Raw genomic sequence first — 26169 nt, 5'->3', positions numbered from 1 at the left:
GCTAGATATGATATAGGCTTCCATACACATGTACAGTTTTATGCTAGGGTGCATGTAATTGGTTGTTTAATGATAATAGTGCATCAGTGTATAACAGTAGATGCAAATGTAAGTTTTGTTGCAGTAAACGTCCGTGTCTAGATTAACGTGAAACCCCTCTCTACTCTTTTGCATTGAAATACATGTAATTTCCTGAAAGCTAATAATACTAATTAAATGGCCTGTTATTATGACCGTAACAATACAGGAACCAAGCATTGGTAAAGGGCCAAAGTACAAAGGCAGCAGAGCTAGGGCAAATTACAAATTCTCTAAAACCCAAGGGTTCCAAAATCACCTCCTCCTCTTATGACTGCTATCTGTACATACCAACCTGGGATATTAGAGTTGGGTATTCTTATTATAAATTTTGCATAAACAAAGTGCTTTGCTGATTGAACAAAGCAAGCGAATCCAAGAACACAACCTTATTACTTATTAGAGGCTTTGCTACATAACTCTTTCAACCCAAGCTCCTTACGCACAGAGAACTTATGTCTGCAACTCCTTGGTTATTTTGAAGCTTGTCACACTGTCTTACCTAAAGCATGTAAATTTTGTGAGGACATGCATGTGTTTTAGATGTTTTGCCAAACAAATTGAAATTCAGGTTCCAAAAGCACTATCCTAGCTACGTAATCAAGTAATGTGCCTATATCTCCGATCTAAAACTTGGATTCAACGGCCATTGACTCATAATTAATGATTTTCTTGAAGCTGATTTGAAATTAATGACTCATAAGAGAATGTAGGGTGAACAAAACAAATCTGAAATTGAAAAATATATGTAGGATAAGATAAGAATGTAGGATGAACAAAATAGAATTGAGAAAATGAATGGTGTATTGTAAATGGGTGAGCAAAATAGACTTACATTAAAAATATACAAGTAAAGTGTAAAGAGAATGTGGGGTGAGCAAAGTGGATCACGGGATGGCAATAGACGCACCATTTGATTAATTGTTTATGTCATTATATGAACTACATAGATTGGCTTGAACTACATAGATTAATTGTTTACCCAATCTATGTAGTTCACTCAATCTACAGATTTTGTTGAACTACAAAAACATTATGTAGTTCATAATGTACAAAGCTTATGTAGTTCTTAATTGTTTACCCTAGATTATGTAGTTCACTCAATCTACAGATTTTGTTGAACTACAAAAACATTACGTAGTTCATTATGTACAAAGCTTAATTGTACATTATGTAGTTCATAATGTACAAAGCTTATGTCGTTCATTATGTACAAAGTTTAATTGTACATTATATAGTTAAGTTTATGAACTACAAAAACATAATGAACATAATGAACTACAAAAACATAATTAATTATGAACTACATAAACATTATGTAGTTTATTATGTACAAAGTTTAATTGTACATTATGTCGTTAAGTTTATGAACTACAAAAACATAATTAATTATGTTTTTGTACAAAACTTAATTGTACATTATGAACTACATAATTGTACATTGTAGTTCATAATAAACATAATAAACTACATAATGAACTACAAAAACATTATGTAGTTCATTATGTATATAGCTGAATTGTACATTATGTAGTTCATAATGTACAAAGTTTATGTAGTTCTTAATTGTTTACCCAATTTATATAGTTCACCCAATTTATAGATTTTGTTAAACTACAAAAACATTATGTAGTTCATTATGTACAAAGCTTTTACTTACAATGCATCATCAATAGTTGCTTATAATCTCCAGAACATTATAAGGGCTGAGCAAAACCCTAGTGAAGGTCGGAAAAAGGATAAACAATCAAAATCTGCTCACCCAATCTATGTAGTTCATTCGAATGACATTATGACATTATGTAGTTTAAGTCAATCATGAACATTATATAGTTCATACGAATGACATAAACAATTAATCAAAGGGTAAACAAAATCAATCTATGTAGTTAATTGTTTACCCAATCTATATAGTTCACTCAATCTACAAATTTTGTTTTTCTAGCCTAGCAAAACTCTAGTGAAGGTTAGAAAATGGATTTTGTTTTTCCTTTTCCATCACAATTCTCTCAGATTTCACTTAAGTTAAAGATTTTCTTTCCCATTCTTCAAAACGAAAAAAAGATTTTCCTTCCCTTTTCCACATATCAAAACACTGATGTGAAAGACATTATTTTCTTTTATTCACAACAGATTCACGACCTATATAATCATCAAAGTAGAACACAACATTCTCAGAAACTAAGTAACGATACTATATTGATTCAAACTAATAGGTGAAGAAAAGTGGTGGAAGATGATGATTCGGGCGAGCAGGAAGTTAGCAGCTATCCCTCTTAGTTTTTGGCGACTTTCTACAACATCTATTTCCATGCATGCATGAACCGATTTTGTACACTCCGAGTCAACATCATGGAGTAGTTAACTTCATCGGAATAACAAACAGAGTAATTAACATTGTGGAACAACCAAACGTTTTTACTAGAGCAGTGTATGACTACACAACATTTACAACTCTATCACTTTTGACTTCCAAGAGCCTATGGGAAGATGAACCTGCTTCTATCATCAGCAAAAGAATTGCACAAATCATTCAAGACCTTTGCGTAGCATGTTATTGGCGAACAGAAGCTAGGCAAACCCATGGATCTTTTTCTCTTGCAGATTTAAGTGTTGTAGATGGGAGACTTACCATCCCTCCTTCCAAGAACGGAGATAGGTTACTCAATGATTCATTTGAAGAGACAATCAAGGATATATTCCTCGGCCATCACCTCACGAGCGAAGAATTTTTAGATTTTATGGATAGAGTCTCAAATATCAAAACTAAAGAAGACTATAAGAGGTTATATCTCCATACACTTCTGAAAGACAAAGAAGGTCGGATAAATTTTGTGGCATCATCTGTGGATTGGCTTAGAGGTTTCCCTCTTGTACAGAATGTGAGCAATTTTAATTGGGAAAAAGCCTATAACAAGCAATTCCAAAGAACGGGGGATATTTCAGTTGAACTGAACAAAATTGAGACAACAAACAATTATTATGATACATTTAATGACATGTATAAATTTGGGCGGAGAAGGTATTCACAAAAAAAACTCATCAGCGGATGCAATTTACATTAGGAATGCCTTGAGACATTTCAATCACACAAGAAGCATGAATAGATGGCCGGGGGTCGAATCAACACAATGGGTCGCACATAAACTCTATGATCTATTTTCTGCAAGTCCTTTTGAAATGTACCGTTTTTTAGTAACATATGATGGCATGCATGACATCAAGCTGAATGTGTACAACGAGTTTAGAGGCATCAAGAGGACCTAATTGAAGAATTATTGAAGATATATGGCTAGGGTGTTAATGGTATCCTGATCGATACACCTATTTTTATGTTTTTGATTACTGTATATGTAACTTTCATCTTTGCGTTTTTAAGCTTATGAATCGAATCATGATCATGTCACAATTAATTTGTTTCTAAATGGCAGAACTTGTCAACAAAACAGTAATTTCGTTTCTAGCACCTTAAGATAATTAAGGTATGGCGTCAGGATCTGTGGCTCATCCATGACCAACGTTGACAGCACTGCGAGCGTATATATTCTCCTTTCAAGTGACTCAACAAGTGACCATTAATCCATTATTGGTCTCAAGAGGTCATTAAAACAGTTGCGCCCCTTAGTACTCGTGAACAAACCTATAAATTAACTAACCACGACAACACCAAGCCACCAAATGCAGGAACCTATATATCAGCAATGTGAGAACTCAAGGTTTGTAAGATCGCCGACTGTAAAGGTTCAAGGCTAGGAATCAAAGTTTCACAAACAACATGATGGAACCCTTTTGGGAAATAACCCTTTTTTAACTATAATCCCGATTGAATAGAGAGTCAACAGAAACTCCATGAGTGCTGCTCCTGGAATCTCAGAGCTGATTTTAGATACAATGCCGCAGACTAGTCTCAAAGTAGACACGTACCGAAACCCATTGTAACTATAATTATCTGATTGATGCAATACTTGATATGTGCTCTTAAACGATGGACTATATATACATTTGATTAATTTTTTTTGATACGAATATACATTTGATTAATTGTTAATGTCATTCTTATGAACTACAAAGTTTGGCTTCTTTTAAGAAAAAGAAAAGAAAAAAAAAAGAACTACATACATATTGCTATAGAAGCACTTAATGATATATAATATTAATGTGAATGTAAATGTATTTTTAAATGCAAATAAACAAAGATATAGAGATCGATTTTAGTGCTGACGAAATTAATTCAAGCGAATGATATCAATCAAAAGTGGAAAAAAACGAAAAATACAGGTTGCTCGATCTGGTTAGACGACAAAGGCTTTAGTCAGACTGGCTATATTGGTATGTGTTGCGTATTCATTGTCAGGCATTTCGGTATAGTATTCATAGTTGCGAGTAGTGAGAAGTCGGTACTCCATGTCCAAGTCGGGAGTAAATTGATACTCAAACGTCATGAGATGAAGAATTCCCTTGTTTCTGCCACTATGGATCAAATTGTTCCGAATCATCGTCGCTTGAATCATCAAAGTCGCTCCAATCAAAGTCGCCGTAATCTGAGTAGAAATATTTGTGAAGAATAAGACATACCTTATCATCTCCTAGATGCACAAGACAAGACTCAGTTGGACCATCTGGTTTCAGAAATCTATCTTTATTGTGAAATTCAGGAGGGATTTCCGATAGCTGCAGGAGGAGGGGTTTCATGGCTTGCAAAGAATCTAAATTACGGGCAAAACTTGTACACTCCAAGCCCCGTAAAATATAGAACAATCACTAAGTTTAGGTGTACAGTCGAAGGTAAATATTAGGGTTCCTGCTCCAACACCGTGATGATAGGCAGTGTCACCCCAACAACCCTTAACAAAGGGAAGGCTGGTTGCTAGAGGAGAGTGCAACTCTGTCCATCCCTTTTCGGGTCGGCTCACGTCAAAGTAGTGAACCCCGGCCGTGTTTGGATTCCAGACTAAGATTTTGGACTCGGCAGCACAATACATCAACTCCTTGAGCTTTTCGGATTTATTGTCGTAGAGTATAGCCAGAGGAGGCGGCTCTAGAGGCAGCCATTTGACCTGAAACTCTGCATCACCTTCGGTTTCAAGTACTGCAAAAGCAGGAGGAGCATCGGTGTAGTGGTGATAGTGACCCATCATCTGGAAATCGGGAACGGTACTGTGATATTGCTGGTTTCTAGTGTCAAGACAGTAGAGCTTTCCTTGCACCTCAAACAACGCAGTTGGGAATCGATAATGATGTTTACGTGGTGGTGTGAATTTCGGGGCCGTGAATGTGAAAGAATTAGGATCAAAGGCAACAATTTCTCCTCTAACACCAGTGTAAATGTTGTTGAGGGAGCCACCGGCGAAGACAATTTGGGACCCGAAGCGACCGCAACCCCACGGGAAGGGGTCGCTATGACGGTTTTCAGAATCATGATATGCTTCTTGCTCAAACCTAGTTGTGGTTGTTGTTGGTGGTGGTGGTGGTGATAACAAATCGCTCAATTTGATGGAGCGAACAACATCACGTGTGCGGTGTTGTTCTGAACTGATATGCTCACAGAAACACAAGTGTAAGGATTTGGAGGAGACGTCGGAAGAATACCTTCTTCTCATGATGAATCCACCATGACCACCGTTGCTAATTTGCATTGCCTTCTTCGTATGATCAACCCTTAAAGCACCTAATCCAATTCCTCCTCTTAACCTTGCAGCTGCTGCTGCTGCAAATCCCCTCTGAAACATCTCTTTTGATTTGTCTCTTGCTGTGATAGCTAGGGTCTCTCTTTTTCTTTTCGATCTCTCCTAGAGAATCTGAGAGATTTACAGCAGAAGAAAAAGAAGAAGCAAACGAGTTGGGGGGCCCTAAATCTTAAAATGACCTAAATATCGTGAAATTAAAATAAATAAATGAAAACGACAAATTTAAGGAAAAACAAAAATCATAGGAAAAAATTAAATTAATTGCCTCTTATGATATATTGACACCAGAAATAAAAGGAAAAAATTAAACTAATTGCCTCTTATGATAAACTGCCTTGCTTTGTAAGCAAAATAGTTGTCTTAGGAAACCTCTGGGACGTGGAGTAGTAGATATGCATGATTTGCATATATATCTCTGATTGCATGAATCGTCCGAATCAAATCAATTATTTTCTGAATCTCTATATGTGCAATTCCCTCGACATTAGAGGATATTTTCAGATTTTTTTGAGATTTTTTTGTACACAATTTTTGATACAATCTCGTTTCGGAATAATCTTCTGGTTGTGCAAACCAAAATAGAATGATGACCGCAATCATTGCATGTATAAGATACGCATGTCCCCTGAATCCTTGATTAATGATGATTTGCATGAATCACCCAAGTTCAACTCTACTGTAGAGTGTAGAGTAGTACGGATACAGAGGAGATTCAAGAGTTTGAGAGAGGTAAAGCCCTTGCGGCTATGGCTATTTAGCCGAGGGCATTGTTTCTGAGTGAGTGCAGATGCAGTTATTCAATTGAGAGCGTTTCTCTCATCTTTCGCTGATGAACCATAAAGACAAACCTTGAACACAATATGTACTAGGCCCCTTTATGAATCAAGTTGTCGTCAAGAGTAAAAGGCTTTATTTTATACAATTGCAGTAGCATAGAATATAAATCACAAAACTAATTTAGATATCATATCATGTAATCAAATGTGGTCTACATGAATTTGCATCATATCTAGCCAGACAAATGGAAAAACGCTGCATCTTCATGAATTAAAGTAATGTCAAACTTTTATTGGCACAAAATCCAACCATTTTCAATTTCCAAATGTCTACATTCCTTTAGGCAATTTGAAAGGACTACCTAAGCTTGGGAGAGTACAGGACTCGGTCTCCTCCGCATCTTGTATACTATTACTCTTTCTTCCTAATGTTTGCCACCTTATAGAGTTGTTTTTGGTTTGCCACTTGCAGAAACACGCCTAGTCACTGAACGCATGGTCACAAATTCCTCCGCTGCAGAAGGGTGTATTCCGACCTGCACAAAGAATTACAATCCTTCTTAGTACAAGTGAAGACATAAGGTACAAATTATAAGGGAATGAACGCTCATCGCAAGGTCAACATGTACTCTTCTTCAAATATTCACAACCGAAGAGAAAGGATGGTTACCATCTGTCCCCTTCTTTCCCCTATTCTAAAAAGTAACCTTGCACCAAATCAGGAATTCAGATAACACATGTCCCCCACTCTTTTCCAGTTGTGTTTTTCATTTATGATAAAGTAGTATGAGGTTCACATCCAAAACCAATTGGCCGTGGGTGGAGTGGCCCAAACTTTTATAAACCACACGCAAGGTCGCATTTTTCCCGATGTGGGATTTATATCTCAACAATTTATTTCAGCTTTGTGAAAGTATCAGGCAGTAATCCTAGTATTACGCAATAGCAACCTTATTTCTTTAAAAAGCCACTGAAGTGGAGAAGAGAGTATTCGCTACTGCACAGCCCTCACCAAAACCACATGATCATGAAATGAGTGATTTGGAAGTATGACTCAGGAAATGAAACATAACCCAAGAGGAGGTAAAACTTACTGTACTGTCAAATTGCGCTTTAGTTGCTCCACATTTCAGTGCAATAGCAATCCCCTGTGTAAGAAACATGTGGTAAGATGCCCAATAGAATATGATTTCTATACAAAAAGATGGTCAGATTAGAAGGAAAAGAGAGTATTACAGTTTATACTCTATGTACACTTGTACCGCACGCAGAAACAGTAGAAGCTCAAGTTACAAAACATCAACCATTATGAATTAAGCTTCACCTAGTAGGAACCGGTAAGCTAGAATCCATTTGATTCTAAGACCTTGGGAACTCTATTGCAAAATATAAGAGTGGAATAATAGTAAAGGGAACTCTACAATATTTGAAACCCTCACACCCCATTTTCTAGCTAGCAACACAAAACTAAATCAGACTAAGATTACTCATGTCAATTCCAGTACGGAGAGCATAATTGCATTGCACCAATAGAATGAAATGTCTTATAGGATATACCTGCATGATCTCAGGAGAATCTGGCCCGCACATTGACGCTCCTAGAACTTTATCCGTCTCAGCATCAACAACAAGCTTCATAACCGACTTCTCTTGCCGTCTGCAAAAAATATATTCAAGTCACTGCTTAAACACAAGGGAAACGGTTACATCTCTTGCACATAATAGATTCTGAATTAACGATCATTTCTATTAGAGGTTCAATATTGCTAATAAATTGAAGATAAACTACAATGTATGAAATGGATAATTGATGTCTAATGATACTCATAGTAATTGCAAGCACAAGCATGACAAGGGTCTAAATTCAAACTTAATCATAAAGCCACAAAGTGCAAATGAAAAGTAGCAAAATATTCTTCAGTCAGCTTTTGTGTAGGGCATCAAGGCCAAATATAGCATATCTTTGCTAGACCAAGTGCATAGAGTGGGGCTTCATAATGTTGTACATACCCGGATACAGTGTTCTTCATTGGATTGAAGCTTGATGTGAAAACTAATAGATCCCCATTGGCTTGCTCCACTGCCTGTTCTTCACTAAGCCCCACCACGGATAGAGGTGGTATGCTGCAAATAAGCAAACACAAATTAATTTGAGAAGAGTTCGCTTTCACATTATCACAAACCAAAGTATCCAACTGCTCGCCCAAGTGCATTCAATGGATAAGAGATGTTTAACATGATCAAAGAAAAAGATCCACAGACCATTATTCATTGGTGTTTCCATAATTTACTGGTGTCAACATAGCCGATTATAAACTAAATAAATAAAGAAGAAGAAGCAAGAAGAAGCAAACTATATGATACTATGATGTTTCCGACTCTCAAGAAAAAGCTTAACTTCATGAATCAAATTCTCCTACATGATAGAGTACTTCTATGAAATAACAAAATGATTCATTCAATATACAATCCAACTTTTTATGTTCTACTACTGCTAAAATATATACCCTCCTAAGTAAAAACAATGGTAAGTGGGATCCCCAGAAGATGAGAAGGCGAAAGTCATCCCAGATCACTCAACAGAACTTCTACAAGGAAGTTCTGAACTATTGAGCAGCCATATTCAGATTCATAGGTATCCATGTTTTAAATAAATACATAACCCCCCAACTTAAATACATGAAAAATCAAAATACTTCAAATCATGTCTGCCTTTGGATAAGAGAATGACTACTAATATTGAGATGTAGGGCATTCCATACCAGAGAAACCATAATGAAGCCTAAGAAGTCCTTTATACAACTATGTTAATTACATTCATGGCAGCAATTCTAGACTCTTGCAATTGCATTTAAAAGGGATAATTAGAGACAATCCTATGATAGAAGCTAATTACGTACTTCAACATAATACATAATGCTAGTTCTAGCGGAAGCTTAAAGTATGAGGCAGATCTCTGGCAAGGATATCATCAGGAACGATTACCATCAATTCTACTGAACTTGCATACTAGTAACTGTGTTTGCTGCTACCAGCTCCACCACAGAAAAGAGTTGTTATTTAAAAACAGAATGAAATTCTTTTAAAGGAGAAAGTGTTACCAAAAAACTGCACAAGGTATATCTCTGTAATCCGGTTTGCTAGGTTCCCCACCAAAAACTGTTTTCTGTAGGGAACATAAAGTAAATGAATTAACAGCAAAGCCCTCTCCTTGTTAGAAACCAAATTCTCAAGGCATAACAATTACACAGCATATGTTAATGTAAACATTAGAAAGAAAATACATACTGCAAAACATGTTCCCTCCATTAGAGCAACAGGTGTAAGGTTAACCCGGTTTGTAACATCACCAACAGCCCATATACTAGGAATGTTGGTACGGGAATACTCATCCACCTGAAAGAGAAAGAGAGCCAAGACTTATATGGTTGTTGCTTCCCTCAGAAAACAATATAATGGAAAACAAGAAGACAGAGCTAGCATTACTATAAACATATTTGATTTTCCTATACTCTAATTTCTGACCACTCCCATCCAGTCCTTCTAGCACCCCAATGAGATTTCCCAATCCCACAAACATACTTTTAAGACATCCCATTGGCAGCAGGTTGAGATTTCCACACCCTAAATCACATAATTTTCATTTTTATTTTATTTACAAGTGGGTTATTCAAGACAAGTTTACTAACAGTCAAACCCATTCCCATCACACAATGAGGCATATTGGGGTTTGCATGTGACACCCTAAATTCTACATTCTATTTTTTGTTTTTTGTTTTTGTTTTGTTTTTTACTAGTGGGTTATTCAAGACAAGTTTACTAACAGTCAAACCCATTCCCATTACACTATGACAGGTAATCAAAATGATTGAGATGGAACCTGTGAATGAAAAGTTATGATTTAGGACCCAGCTATTGGCCAAAAATGAAAATTCACAAGTAATATTCGCAAATCAGATGTAGAAATACAACTTAACAAGAGACATACGACACTTGGATACCTAGATTAGTGAATCAAATTTCCAATAACTTCAAATGCCAAAGCACTAGAAAACAGCCCTAAATTCAAAAGTAGAAAGATGTGACATAATGTCATATGACAATAAGCACGAAATGGAAAAGGTAGTTCGTCACCTTCACAGCTCCTTTTGGATCAAGTTCCACACCCACAGCTTCCAAGTTCAACCTCTTTGAATTGGGAACCCGACCTGTCATTCACAGAATGGACATGGTAAATATAGAGTATTATAACAGCAATCACAGTAAATATTGAAATGGGTCAGGGACAAGTTTCATGATCATGCTTGTGTGCGCGCACACACACAAGAGCTTAAGTTACGATAAATAAATGCCAAGCGGTTTGAAGGATTTGTTTCAAAGGCCGAAAATGGGTAAGGGACAAGTTTCATGATCATACTCGTGTCTCACATGGCCTATTTCATGCTAGATACCTTAGTCCCACCTGAAACACATTTATGTTTCATGCTTGTGCTGACCCTGCGTCTTTTGTGCAAGCATTCTATTGCAGTTTTATTTGTATTGGCCAAGTGCCACGCTTGTGCAAGCAATGGCCACCCATGTTTACCCTCTAGATGTTAATTTAAATAAACAAAATGAATTGCTAACCATTAAAACTGCATCCAACACTTATGACCTTGATCTAAATCTATAAGTTAACAAGTTGAATTGCAACTAAATAGATTGGTAGTTACCAGTGGCGAACAGTACAACATCCGCTATCAGCTCTTCACCATGATCTGTGATAACTTTTATGCCATCCTCCGTTTTAATCAACTAAATATTAAAAAATAAAATAAAAAATCATTAGTACAAGGACAAACAACAGTCCAATTGTAACTATAGAAGCATGAAATGATAGCAATAGAAGTAAATTTACAAGTATTCCAATGAGTTGTATTACCTCTGTCAAATTTGTTCTTGGGTGTAAATCAATTCCCCTAGCTTCAAGATTCCTTGCAGCAACTGCCCTCATTTCATCATCAAAACCTCTGTAACAGAAGATTGCAGGATATAATTAATCACGAAAGTTGTGTCTTTCACAATAATTAGAAACATAAACAGGAAGCATTTACCCAAAGAAAAAGTATCGCTTCTCAAACATAAAATGACATCAACTCTATCAAATGCTTAAATATCAAAGAGCCTAAATTCAAATGGAAACAACAAAAACAATTCCAAACAAATGTACCTCAATGGAAGTTCCCTTCTGAAGAAAAGATCCACAGAAGCGCCCATCCCACGCCAAATTGAGGCAAACTCGACCGCAATGTATCTAATAAGAAGAGAAATTGATGGAACAAAATCAAGGGCATGCTAAGAGACTAAAATCAAACAAACAGAGAAGAAAAGATTAAGACAAACCCTCCCCCAAGCACTACAGCGCGTTTAGGCAACTCCTCCAAACTCAATGCTTCATCCGATGTTATACCCAGTTCCTAGAAAAGTCAGTAAAACAAAATTAGATAGAAGCCAAAATCTGTTAACCAACAATAAAAGTACCCATTGACATCATATTTGAATGAATGCAGATATGATCTAATTTTCTCAAGTTCAGACATTCACCTAACTGGATTTCCAAATGAGCTACCATACACCAGTAGTAGTCATTTCACTGGATTTGGATGTATTTGTGATGAAGCAAGTGTTCTCAGTTGCTTTCAATGTTTTTGTGTTCTTTCCAACAATAAAACAAATTATGACTCTGACGAACAATGAAGGAGACAAGAATCGGTCAATGATTGGTATTGGGAAGAGGAAGGATTGTAGATGCTAGAAGTTTCAAGATTTTTGTATAAACCAATATGTGAACTGAACAAGATATATGAAACATTCAAATTAAAAGTACAATCTCTAGTTTTCCTTTTGTCTACAAAACACTGCCGTGCATTTCCTATTTCTTGTTAGCAAAAAGTCTTGTTTATACTTGAGAAAAAAAAATTCAGTAATTGTTTTCTTTGATCAAACATATTGCACAATGTCATCAACCACTCTCAGACTCAGACCAAAAAATATGCTGCACAGAGTATTAACTTAATATTCAACATCCGAAGTGCAGAATACATACCTCACCAGGAATACCAGGTCGCTGAGCCCTACCGCCAGTTGCAATCAATATGTGCTTTGCTGAATAGCTCAATTTAGTGCCATCCAACTGTGTCACCTCAACTTCATTGGGACCAACTAGCTTACCCTCTCCTTCAAATAATTTAACCCCAGCGTTCGACAATAAACGCTTGTATATGCCATTTAATCGAACTATTTCATCTGTCTGTTTTTAAAATAACACATACAGAAAAGAAAAAAAAAGAATTCAGTTTCAAATAGTTATCCTGAACAAAAAGAACAAATGAACAATCCGTAAAAATCAATAAAACTAATGATAAATTACCTCAAATAAAAAAAATACCATCCCAGATGCGTACAAGAAAGATATTTAGCTTATACATTGACTTGAGACTAATCTGATATGTATTATACAATAAATTCTTGTTCACCCAGTTGCACAATTGACGGTGTCCTTATTATGTAGTTTCTTTATCTACGAGTAGTTAGAAAGAAAAATTAACTGCAACTGGATGTTTTCAGAATTATTATAACTTTTGAAAGCTTCCATGATCATAAAATAACTAGACCAAGCGACAAGAAGTTCCTACTCAGTGATTCTGTATTAAGTTCGAAAGGCAACCCACAATTACAGACCTGTGCTTAGGAGATCCATGATAATAAGTAGAGTAGATTTTACAACACAAATGGTACGCTAACCAACCTTTTTCTGCAAAAGCTTCTTCCAGTTGAAATCAACTTTGTCATTCACTTCCCAGCCATAATTCTTAGCATCCTACAATAACAAAACAAGGACCGTAAACAGACCATTTCTCTTACCAACAAATAAATACTGTTCTCAATAATAAAAGAACATACACCTCAAAATAAAAGCAACAGCTGGTAGATTGATATGCAGTACAGAAATTAGTTTGAGCATCAACTAAACTGTGTGTATCTTCTAATTTGCTGTAGTGTCAAATTACTTCTAATTAAAAAGAACTCCACCTCATAATCACCAGTCATTTGCATGAGTTTGGGGCAAGGGAAAGTACATTCCTCATATCATCAAACATCAAAAATAAGGATATATTTAGAGGCTCCAGAGAGTAGGGGGTGGGGGAAATTTCCCGCAGATGCTCTGACTCAATAAGCATCAATAAGAATGATAGCAGTCTATCAAGCATTAAGAGGGATTTATTTATCTTGACAAGTAGAGTAAGCTATCAAACACAAAACCGAGCTGCATAGTATCCTCTTTGAGAAAGGTTAGATTTCTATTATTTGACCGATGAATCCTAGAATTACAAAATCTCATATGCTACTTTACAATTCCTTGTGTTATAGTCACCAAATTGATTAGAACTTCACCACTAACTGATCAGTTTACCTTATAGAGGACACTGAAGCATTGTAAAACTCAAATAAACTTCTTCAAACAAAAGATGTAAACTGCTTACTTCTTTAATTGGTAATTAACCTTAGACAAGTCATCGTTGATGAGTTTACAAAATTTAATTAATGCACCTCTACAAAATTAAATACTAAGCTCGAATAGCACCGACATTTGTAATAAAAGAAATTAGTCAAATTTAAGGTTTTAAAATAGCATCAATTCTACTGCATTGAATGTAAAAACTCGAAACCTTTCAAATCTTTAAGGTTAAGAACTTATCCTGTCTACCTATGTTGCCATGCATCTCTCTACACTGGATTCTAAGAAATTAACAGTTTCAACAAAATTACATGCTAAGCACATATTCTCACCTGAATTTCACTGCCAAAAGATGCTCCATACACCAAAATCTTTTTGGGAACACAACCACGAATGACACATCTGGAAAACCAAAAATGTGCAAAACATAAAATGATAAGCAACTTCAACTTCTGATAAAAATGTGACAGACAAACAACAAGGGCATCGAATCAAGGAGTTGTAACAAACTTACGTTCCACCAACTCCTCCAATCACTTCAGAACTGATAGGATGAAATGGAAGCTCACATATGGCAACCTACAAGATGTAATGAACCCAAGTTATATCTGACACGAAGGCATCAACCAGGAAAGCTAACCACAACGATTGTTGAGTTATCTACCTTAGCTCCCATATTAGCCGAGAATCTGGCGGCACGAACACCACCACTTCCAGCCCCAATAACAAACAAGTCGAAGTCATAGTGGGCCTCCTCTTCATTTGGTTTGCTCAGCTCACCATCAATTAGCATCTTCCTGGCCATTTTTACCCACTAAATCGACCTGAGTTCCACAGCGAGACCACAATACCACCATCAAAAATCGTATATTTACAGAAAAAACAGTAGATAAATTAAAAAAGCATCAAACTTTGGAAATGGAAAGAACCAAATACACATCTACTTATCAATACAAAAACACATCTACTTCCCAATTCCCATAACCATATGTAGATGATCAAAAGCTTAGATTTTTACAATAGATACGTAAACATAATGAGAAAGTTCAAACCTTTCAAACCTTTCGGGGCTAATGAGAGAAAAGACGAGGTGGGATCGAACCAAACTAAAGATACAGTGGCGTTTAGGGTTTGAAGAAACAACAATGTAAAATGGTGGGTTTGGGAGAAAGAGAGAGTAAAAAGGTTGGTGGAGAAGAGAGGTGAAAGACTGATGGGTGCTTACCGGTAGTGAAGCAGCTGCTGCTGTTTCTCGTTTGTTGTTCCTGCTGTGCTATTGGTTTTGTTTCAGTCTCCAAAGTATGTGACTCCTAATATGACAATTAGTTGGATCCGCCTATTTATATGTTTTCATATTCCAATCTCAAAAACCTTGAAATAAATAAGAAAATTCTCTGATTTAAGGTTTCTTGTGCTACTTTGCTATTTCATTTTAGTGATGGGGAGCAAAACAACAAACTAGGAGGATCAAGGGACAACAAATTGAACACGACACGATGATCCGAATCAATGTGGAATTAATAAACAGGTAAGGGCGTTGAACGTGGACGTTTTTAGTGGGATGGATCATGCCCTTGCAAAAGTCAGATGCTGATGTGGTCCTTTCTTAAATGAAAAATACTCTAAAATTAACAGCTATTAAAATTGGAATTTGCATCTCTAAATTCTATATGGCATTAAAGCAAAGAATAAAGATTAATGAAATTTCTTGTGTAATAAAGGAAAATACTAGCATCCAAATCTGCACGCCGGTTTTAACGTAAGTGTATATATTAGGCAATGTAAATTCATGATCATATATTCATATTGTTCATTCAAAAGATCATCTCATCAAAAAGATCAAAAAAAAAAAACATAAAACCGTTTACTTGTTCAATACTTTCCCTTAGGCCAATTTCAGATGTAACTGTCGACCGTACCCATTTTATTAAAGTTTGACAATCAATCGTTACCTGCATTTGAATGTCACTGATGCTTATTACTCCCGAGCACCAACAACAATTGCCAGTGAGCCTCTCAAGTCCTAACCAATTCTTTAGCCAACATAAACCAAAAGAACTCGCTTAATCGGTAGCATTGTGTAATCCACAACTCCCATTTCACAGTTAAACCGCACTAATTTTTGCTTTTTTTTTTTAAATTACTGACAAGGATTAGGTGATATCAGCTCCTCTGTAGTAGTCTGGTGGGTGACAGTCTTCTCTAAAAATATGACTGCAACGGAAATTCATTTGACGGATTATAGAAAGACAGTTATTCCAACGAACTCTTAAGTTCCATGGAGGAGAAAAAGACCTGAAAGAGAAGCAAGCTACCACACTAACAGAGTCACTTTCCAACCATAAGTAGACCCACCCTTTATCATAATCCGCACTAATTTTTGCTAGTTTGAATCATATTTCTTACAAAAACACAAGATAAGTAAATAGAGTCAAAAATTTAGGAACGCGGGTAGCCACACAGTTCACACTAGCCCTCATTTAAAAAAAGTTACTATAGGAAGAAATCCGGTAAAACGAGGAGTTCCCCAAGAATAAGTGAATCATTATGGCTTTTAGGAGCCAAAGCAGAAGTGTGTTTGTGATGTACATTAGATATCAAGATCTCTTTCGGCAAAAAGAGATTTGTATTCAAGTAAGAGCAAGATACAGACGACTAGAGTACAAATTGTCATATGGTTAAAGTTCTACTTAGCTAAAATGGGTAAAGAAAACGAAATAGAAGAATTGTCAAGATCAGTATGAGCAATTCCTTTCTTGGACTATCTCTCTTGGAAATGGGATACGGGTCGGAGCCTCAGTGGCATGAGATTGTCACATAACAATCATCTACAACCTAAAGAACTACCGTTAAAATTGAGAACGACCACTGTCGAGTGCCATGATGACTACTACTGCATAATATGGAGTCTAAAGCTGAGAGGCAAAGTTAAAAGATGACATCTCGTGGTCCTTGATGCACACACATGACAAGCTGCTAAAAGCTATCAACTCCCATCAAAATGCAAACACAGATAAAGCGTTGTTCAACAGGAAATGCCTGTACATGGGAATCAAGAATGAAAAAGTTTCCGTTCCGAAATGCCAGATAATATCCCAACATTTGACTGAAACAAGCCTGTGATTCTGTGAAGCTTTAGCACTCTTGAAAGAAACTATGTTGCATGAGTCATAAGTTAAAAATATACTCGGATGTGGCTACTCAGCTATCAACAAGTTCAATTTGCAGATCCTAGAACTCAGATGGCAGCTCAAATCAATCATTTCCTACATTTTCCGAATATTTTGTACAAAAACGTTCCAATGACAAAGCAAGATAGATTCACATTATGTAAATCAAACACTTACAAGTCAATCTTTTATTACCTATTTTGGCTCTTTCTAGAAGACTACCCAAACCTCACCCAGCATCATTACTTCACTGCAAGAGGGTTCAAGTAACCAAGGAGTGATTTACTACACTTTACAATATAGTCAAGTGACAAATTTACAATCAGCATGCACAATTGAACACAGAATTACTGAAGCACTTTGCCTTGGTTGCAATCTTTCTCACACCTGTTTCGCTGTGGGAGGATCGAGAACTAAGAGACGATATATGGATTCTGTCCATTACATTGGCCTTGGGAGCCTCAAGAATTGCCTTTGGCATTGATAATGCCCACTGCATGCTCCATATAGACAGTGGCCTCATATATATCAGGGATCGGAAGTGCCCATCCATCGTCCACCCCTCGGGAGTCTGGAACCCGTATCTGCATTACATAATAGGAGTATTAATGTTGTTAGATCAAAGCAACTTAACATTTAGTATCCACCATATGATAAAAATAATTTGTGAAAACTAAGTGAGGCATGAAAATGGTGATGTAAGGAAATGCTCAATTGAATAACGAAGTGAGAAATCCAACTGTTTAAGCATCCAAAATTCAGTCAAACAAATAATATTAGGGTTTAGGGTTATGCAACATGCATGAGGCATGCCTATTCACAACTGCTCACCCACCTCATTAGATTTCTTATATTGCATGGCATAGCTATCCCACTATTATTTCAAGTCTAATAATTCACTTAGACTAGCTCTCTCACTCTGTCCTCCCTAGGAGGTCTGTTATTTATTTGCTTATTGTACTAGTTCATCTAGGGACCTTCTGTATGGAACCAGTGAGCAGCAAATTCGTATGTGTGTATGCATTTGCAGTTAATAACGATTACTGTTGTTATTCGACTAACAAATCATCTTCACAATCGTATCAACTTTCTGTGTACTTCGATATCGACCTAGCACACATTTTCATTCACCACACGAAGAGCAAATTACTGCAAATTCTGTCAAGTTGGATAAATATATCCTTGGGCCCTTCCCCTAAATCTTAAGCTTTAAAGAAAACTGATTTCTAGACAGTACAAAATTATCCTCCGCATTATTGGATAAATTTGTTTACATGGAGAGTTATCACAAGTATCCACAATTTTCTATTATTATCATCTCAGGAAACTAACAGATGTGAATGTTTTTCAATAAAGTTAAGAACGATTAACAGAATATTAGAGTTCTGCAAAAATAGTGGAAGTGAGTTCTACTTACCCGTAGCCCTCTTCAGACCAGCCAGCAATAAAAATTCCTTCAGCAGTGGTGAATGCCTCTTTCTCCTTTCCAGCAAGGATCATTGTGGCAGCCACCCCATAAGTGACACCCGTCCATATTTCACGAGATTGCATACAAGACTCATCCACCCTACCATTAGGGTGCATTCCATTTACAGCACCCATCCTACCTCCTTTAACTTTCATGACGTTGAAATCATAGATTTTCTGCAAAGCACTTTGGACTTTAGCATCATCAAAAAGTGAAGGTAAACCTGAAGATGCAGTATACCACTGTCCGGCCAGTTGATCCGCTTGTATAGATTTACTGTTACTACTAGATCCACTATCATAATTAAAATAAGATCCATTCCACAGTTTTTCTTCAAAAGCTGGTTTGGCCTTCAAAAATTTGGTTTTGCACCATTCAGCAAAGGCCTTATCACCTAGTTGAATGGCCATTGCTGCAGCAGCTTGAAGTGCAGCAAGCCACAAGCAACCACAGTAAGCACTTACTCCATGAACTGTCCAGGCATCATAGGTCTGGTCAGGGAAACCATCATTCTCAATGAGACCATCATTGTCCCTATCAAATTGTTCCATGTATTCCATTGCTGCGCGGACAGCAGGCCAGACATCAACTCCAAATGACATATCCCCTGTCGCAGCAAAATCTCTATAGACCTGAAGTACAAACTTCGGATTTAGATCCTTCCACTTACTAGTATCATGAATATTATACGCATTCATTTCATTCCAAGGATCATGTGTTCCCAAATCATGGGGGACAGCACCTCTAACCTTGCGAATTCCCCAATTCCCCTCAGCCAGAAACTTTACTCTTCTTCCATCTTCAGATAAAACTGCTTTTGCAAAGTCCCTTTGTATATTGAGTTCAATTTTGGGAAACAGATCAAGAAGGGCAAATGATGCATAGAAGTGCACGTCATATGTGTTCCACATGATGTATTCAACTCCTTCCAGATAAAGAAACCTCCCCACATCTTCATAATGTTTTTGTGGGTCCAACATTGCAGTATCCTCGACCACTTTGCCGTTCACTTTATGTTCAGTGGCCTTGTTATACTCACCATTTGTTAATTGACTCTGATTCTTCTTGATTTTTTTGTCAAGTGAGGGAGAATCTGCATGAAAATCATTGTATATTATAAGGAACCAGTTAGTTTTGTGGAAAGATGAAACCAAAAGGAAGAGGATCACACAAGTGCATGACAGAGGAATAGCCACTACGATTAGTGTCCACAACTAGACATCACAAAGATTCTTAAAAAACCAAAATAAAATCTGACAGAAGAAGGAAGTCGGTATAAATTACTACCAATCCAGACCGTTCCACCAGCGACCAAAAAGTAGAGCTCATTGAACAACGTGAACTTGTACCTGAAAGTATTGCACACAACATTAAGACCAGGCTATCAGCTGTCACTGAAAGTCAGCATAATCTTTCAGTGACAAATAACCATTGCAAAAATTCCTCAAAGCTTTAATTAATCATTCTGTTGCGCTCTCTATATGTAATGGAGGTGGTTCTGGCTGTGCAATGATCTAATTACAATATTTGATCATTCTGATTTCAACTGATCCAGCCTTGTAAGATAATATCACATTGTGTGTGTAAACATAAGATGCGTTCTAATCTACATTTTGAATCAAGCTCAAAACAGCCTGATAATTTCCTTCAGTGGAGACAATTTTGGGATGTCGATTTGAAATTTGTGTTCATCTTGAACACAATTATTTGGCACCAAAATCACTCTTAAGAATTGAGATGCAAGACTATCTAACTTCAACTTTTGAGATCTGATCTCCATCGAAGCATGTCCTACAGCGTGCACATGGACTTTGTTTTTACAGATAATGCAATGCATGTACAAAATAAAATTAATCTCAACACATTCCACATAGTTTGGTCTTTGGACTTATTCACCCACTTAGACACCATCACTTTACTGTCTACTATAACTTATTATGCTTATAAATAAGAATAATCTCGTTATTATGCTTTAAAAAATAGTTACCATTCTGGTAATTTTTCATCCTTGAGGATAGGATTTTGCCAAATTTCAATCTCTTCTTCCCATCGCTTATAATCTGTTCATTTACAGCAAACACCCAAATATCTGTTAAATTTGATATAATATCGTCACCTCAATAGGTTAGATTCTTGAATCATAATGATTTTACACCTAATCATGCTAAAACAAGTGGGAGTAGAAAATCAAACTTGCCAAAACCAGAGACATACTTGTTAGTGCATCATGCACCAAGTCTTGAGCTGCCCTTTCAGAGGTCCCATAGAATTTTGTGTACCTCCTGCAACACACTCGCAACCTTTAATAACTAAACATCTACTAATACTCAAATGAATGCCTTCGTGATGGATCTATGTTGATTGACTTTTATCTCTTTTGATCTTTTGGTTTTCTATGTTGGTTAACTTTTATCTCTTCTGGTCTTTCGGTTTCTACTGTTGATACAAAGGAATGGAGCGCCCTAAAAAGATTTCTTTTTGTAAGTTAAAAGAAAAGGAGCTCATAATCAGTAACACACAGTTATGCAAAACATGCATTGTTGAGTGTCGGCAATATACATTAAGATAAAAATCTTCATGTGTTGACGAAAGCACTAAGGCACAAGGTGCAACCCATAATAATTTGTGACTATCTGCATACTCATTTTGAAAGTATTAATTATGTTAAAAACACTACTGCAACTCTGTGAGAAGCAGGAGGGGGTGGATGGGGGATATTTAGAAGAAACTCACCTTGGATATGAGCTTCCCTTCAAAAATTTTACTTTTGGGGATGACCAGGATAGACCAAAGGCGACAGTGCACTTCCCATGGGGTTCTACCCAAGCAGTAGCTGACACTGCAGCACAGAGTGTCTCTCCAGGCGAGGAAGACATGCATGGCCCAGAATTGAAATTCTCACGATCAAATTGTCCATCCTTGCGAGATAAAGGCACCAAGTTAATAACAGCTAGTCTTCGTTTACAACATGAGAAGTTGTGCATCCAAACTGAGTAGAACTACTTTTAATATCTAAATTTATTCAACCAGATCATTGTATAGATGGAATGTTCTACATAAGGCATCCAACTATATGTCCAGAGCAAAATGAGGCAGAGATAGCATTCAGCAACCAAAAATACTTCAGGTACATAGCACCAATAAAGAAGAATGCCGAGATTAGTACCTTCACCATTTGGTCCCACATTTCTTTCGCCGTAACACTACTTTCTTCAGATAAACCAAAACATGGCAACACGCTAACGCTTACATTTTGTGTTTCACATGCAGCTATTGCAAAAGTAACAGGTGGACTCCCTTTTGCAGTCCTGGAAATAGACATAGTTCGTGAAACAGTTAAATCTTCAGTCAGATGGCAAATTGAAGATTCTGATCTTCGGAAGAATTTGCAAATACTAGCTTTAACTTATTGACCATGGCAAGACATTGGAAAATGATTAATAATGTTTCAAATATGAACAAGCAGACTTATTGGGGAAAGTATAAAGGAAAATGCTGAAATTTGTTTGTCAGGATGATTCCTTTGTGGACTGATTTGCGAGAAAAAAGAATAGGTTTTCAGGAGAAAAACATGGAGCGATTATTGCACCAAAAGCTAAATGTAAGCAATCATCGCAAACTGGCAAGATGTGCAAAAGCATTCAGTTTCCATTGCATGAACATGAGCAACCACATTTTACTTTTAGGGTCAAAGTATCAAACAAGCCTTAAGCATCCTGGGTAGATACAGTACAGTTGTTTTCCATCTATAACATCCTCGAGTTTCAAAAGTTTTTAACTTTTTTTTTAACTAATAGACAGAGAGAATGAGGTCTAATCTATTTCGACGTGATAACTAATTTTCTTGATATCTTAAGTTGGTAAGTTGAACCAGAAGCATCTTGTTTTGCCTTCATGGTCCATTACACAGATGTTGTTTAAACCTTTGTGATCCTTTTAACCTATTTAAACACTGAATGCCATAGATATCTGCAAACAAACCATCATATAAGTGTAAAAAGGTTTTATGACTTGCTTGTGATGAAGAAGTACACCAGAGACTCCATCTTCGCCTCTATAAAAGAAAAAAAGCAAGTTAAATTATGAACAAAACTTATATAGTTCCATGATCACCATAAAACAAGCACCGTAGATACTTACATAAATGGTTCATTGACGTGGTCTCCCGACAAATGTGAGATTCCTCCAATTGAATTCTACACCAGGAAAAGCAGTAAGTACCAAACATTCCAGAACTCTGAAATTCTCTGTATTCATTGGACACAGAATTCATGAATCATGGATAAAAATCTTACCGCCCATGTAAATAGAAGGCTGACTTTTGCTCTTTCTTTTCCAGTGTTCACCAACTAAAAAAGAAACAAGAGTTTCATAAGTGTCCAAGTAATAGAACTCCTCCTTCGAAATTCTTGTGGCCTAATCCTTAGGTTTACATCTTGTCAACGTAATTAAACAAAGATAACTGTATTGATATCAGGTATTATGAACGTACCGTGTAGACAAAAACTGCTGTAGGAAGACTACTATCTCTATAATTATGAGGAATAAATGGTGATATTTGCCGACAAGAAATTTTTAATTCTGGATCAGGTTCACCTAAAATAAAAAAAACATCAGAATTTAACAAAAGCTCAAAGGGAATGAATACATGCGCAGTACATTAAAGCAAAAAACAGAGCCATACCATCATATACAGTCCATGCCCTTGGAAATAGAGCATGGTACGTGGAATGCTGACCACCCAGATTCCAACCCCATGATGATATACCCTGATCACCAGCTTTTCTGCAAGCATACTACATCAGGATACCAAGAATAGGGATTTTCAACAGCTATGGGTAAATTTAGAACTCCCAAAAGAACTATCGCCTTACCCTATTCCATCATGTTGACCTGGGGCCAAGACTGATGCATAGCTTTTACTCCCTCCATCTCTAGATATAAAGATCTGCAATTTTACAGCATAAGCAAACATGATTGGAATGAAGTCACCGACTCAAATCCAAAGAGGAAAAAAAAAGCTATTCACTTCTTCTCAAGAGACAATTACTTGCTTATAAATATCGTTATCCCATAATTTTTTTTAAAAGATTACAACAAAATAACAACACATAAATTCCTCAGATGCATTGTTCACGCTCCCCATTGCTAAAAGTATTGCACTTTAATTTTGCAACACATCCCTCCAAACTTCTATCTCTTCTAAAATCCAAGAGAACATTACAAACTAAGCAACAACCATGAACAAGTAGATCACTGACTAAATGAAAACATGAGTTGAAATTTCTGAAGCAGAAAGTCTTTGTCTAGTCGTTTCTAAATATGTCGCAAAGATCAGCTCCTTTTGAACATAGAGTGATGTTGTAGTTCTAATAACATAATTTAGATATCAATAGCATACAAGGTAAACTACAGGCACAAAAAAGAGAAGGAAAAACTTAGTTTTCACTTGGAAAAGCTTCTATATCTTAGCTGTGCACCTCAACTAATAATCTGCATGGTATGACTAAACATATAATCAAAAGCAAGTAACTACAAAACATTTTCTACGTAATAGACTATCAGTGTGAAGTTGCATTGCAGAAAAAGAAGAAACCAGAAACAACTAATTATGTACGTAATAATTCAATAAGCGCAGGTTAATATCAATGGATGAGTAATACATATACCTCAAATAAGTAAAAAGTAGACAGATAAAGAGCAGAACTTTACAGAGAATTGATTGGCCATGACAGGAGAACCATCACATACACCCGGAATGATTTGCCATTGCCTAAACTCGCCTCTAAAACCTCTTGAGATGCTGCCACTTCTGCAATACATATCAACAGATGGCTCCTATTAAATTAAGTAAAGATAAAATCCAAAGAATTTAATAACCTAATGATTAGAACATACCCCATCCCTCCGAGTGGAACCCCTTGAGATGCAGATGGCTTGCAAATGCCTCGTGTGAAAGGATCAATAGGTGCTTTCTGCATTGTTACAAAATTTTAACCAAGTTTCAACAGTCTTGTACGGACAGATTAATCCAATGAAGAAACAAACAGTATAGATTATGACCTCTATCTAGAAGGCCGAGAAAACTTACCCTTCCATGAGAAGCCTCTTCTCTGACGTATGACCACAAGCGTACACCTAACCTAACCTAGAATTTCAAAATTTCCAGTAATCAGAGACAGAAAACCAGTGCAGGGTACCAACAATACCAGGTAAAAACTGAAGAAACTCCAAACACCAGGATGTCATGGACTCCACGAGACAAAATGTAAGCAAGAAAAAGGACTTACCATTTTGATTGCTTCCCTAAATGTAATACTAAACTCTTTAAGAATGTTAGCATGGCTGTTTAACTTCCTCCTCCAGGCTTGTTCTGGTGGGGCAGCGCTATCAGTGTCAAACTAGAGAAAGAGAGGAAAACGAGTCAGTTGGAGAACTGAACAAGGAATTCGCATGAATAGATATGATAAACACACCAAACCCAAAGAATGGTAACATAAACAAACATATATGCAATGCATTACGAAGACAGTCAATATGTTCCCACATTCTAATCAACACCATGAAACAGCAGCCAAAGAAATCCTTGTAGTAGATGATCATTTTGATACATTGCAGTAAATGAATGAGTGTTAACTATGCTCAGTTTTGATCAGTCAAGAGAATGATTTAATCTACCTGCAGACATGGTAAATTCAATAGCAGGAAGTAAAGTTTTGATTTTTCGATTCAAAGTTTTGATCTTTCTGTATGAATTAGATTGTTGAAGAGCATCAAGGAAGAAGAAGGGGAGCGTGCATACCAATTGCAAAGTGTTCCTGGGGATATACTCCTGAGGAGGCCATGAATTCTTTCTACAATGAAACAGATTACCACTAACCATGATGATCTTTGATCCAATCAATTCAGCTACCTCTCTCTTTCACACTTGCTTGATGATTAAAAACGAGAGAGAGACAGAGAGAGAGCTCCCTTGGCCTCGAAACCACGAAAGCAACAAGAAAGAAAGGAGCGAATAAAAGCAAAGGGGAGCTTAGCTTAAGACCAAAACCCAAGCAAGATGAAAGCTTGAGACGAAAGACGTTAAATTTGGGTCGTCGGAAATCGGTGGATTGGGGAATCGATTCTGATGGGATTTGATTGGTGGTGGCCTGGGAGTGAGTGCTGCAAAGTCGGTGGCGAAGGGCAGCCGCCTCAGAGTTGGGGGGTACGTGTCTCTCCTCTGCTTCTCTGCAACTCTCTCTCTCTTTCTGAGTCTGCAGCAGCTCAATTAAATTGTTGTGGGCTTTCTCTCATATTCAATAGTTCTAGAGAAGGAGAAGAGAAGAGAGCGCGTGAAGTGGAAGGGAAGGGTGAAAAGTCAAAAGCTTCCGTAGCTTCTAACGGAAAATACGAGTTTTGTTCTCAGGGCATTGAAGTTTCTGTTTCATGATGATCTAAGAGGTTTTGTCCTCAACCCTTAATCTGGTACTGGGGCATTGTTTCAAGTTTC

The 26169-nt window shown here is 36.8% G+C and overlaps 2 protein-coding genes across 2 annotated transcripts; both read right to left on the bottom strand.

Annotated features, from left to right (window-relative positions):
- Nucleotides 1-6706: 6706 nt before the first annotated feature.
- Nucleotides 6707-15460, bottom strand: LOC101315038 (glutathione reductase, cytosolic-like). The gene is made up of 17 exons (XM_004296583.1): nt 15265-15460; nt 14704-14863; nt 14554-14618; nt 14372-14441; nt 13329-13400; nt 12627-12830; nt 11924-11997; nt 11751-11834; nt 11463-11550; nt 11254-11335; nt 10676-10749; nt 9830-9937; nt 9643-9707; nt 8552-8665; nt 8099-8198; nt 7636-7689; nt 6707-7077 (listed from the first exon to the last, which is right to left on the bottom strand). The coding sequence occupies exons 2-17, from the start codon at nt 14842-14844 to the stop codon at nt 6982-6984; spliced, it is 1491 nt and encodes a 496-aa protein (XP_004296631.1). The 5' UTR covers nt 14845-14863; nt 15265-15460; the 3' UTR covers nt 6707-6981.
- Nucleotides 15461-17286: 1826 nt separating this feature from the next.
- On the bottom strand, nt 17287-26017 carry LOC101313885 (non-lysosomal glucosylceramidase-like). The gene is made up of 18 exons (XM_004296579.1): nt 25480-26017; nt 24968-25078; nt 24769-24825; nt 24576-24652; nt 24390-24489; nt 23552-23625; nt 23362-23462; nt 23170-23273; nt 22973-23026; nt 22818-22873; nt 22693-22731; nt 21844-21985; nt 21411-21595; nt 20892-20959; nt 20665-20737; nt 19965-20026; nt 18627-19770; nt 17287-17793 (listed from the first exon to the last, which is right to left on the bottom strand). The coding sequence occupies exons 1-18, from the start codon at nt 25558-25560 to the stop codon at nt 17532-17534; spliced, it is 2790 nt and encodes a 929-aa protein (XP_004296627.1). The 5' UTR covers nt 25561-26017; the 3' UTR covers nt 17287-17531.
- Between the last annotated feature and the right edge of the window lie 152 nt (nt 26018-26169).

Source organism: Fragaria vesca, linkage group LG4 (assembly GCF_000184155.1).
Source record: "Fragaria vesca subsp. vesca linkage group LG4, FraVesHawaii_1.0, whole genome shotgun sequence".
Classification (NCBI taxonomy): Eukaryota; Viridiplantae; Streptophyta; class Magnoliopsida; order Rosales; family Rosaceae; genus Fragaria; species Fragaria vesca.
Note: the sequence above shows the minus strand (reverse complement) of the source record. Positions and strands in the feature narration are given on the sequence as shown.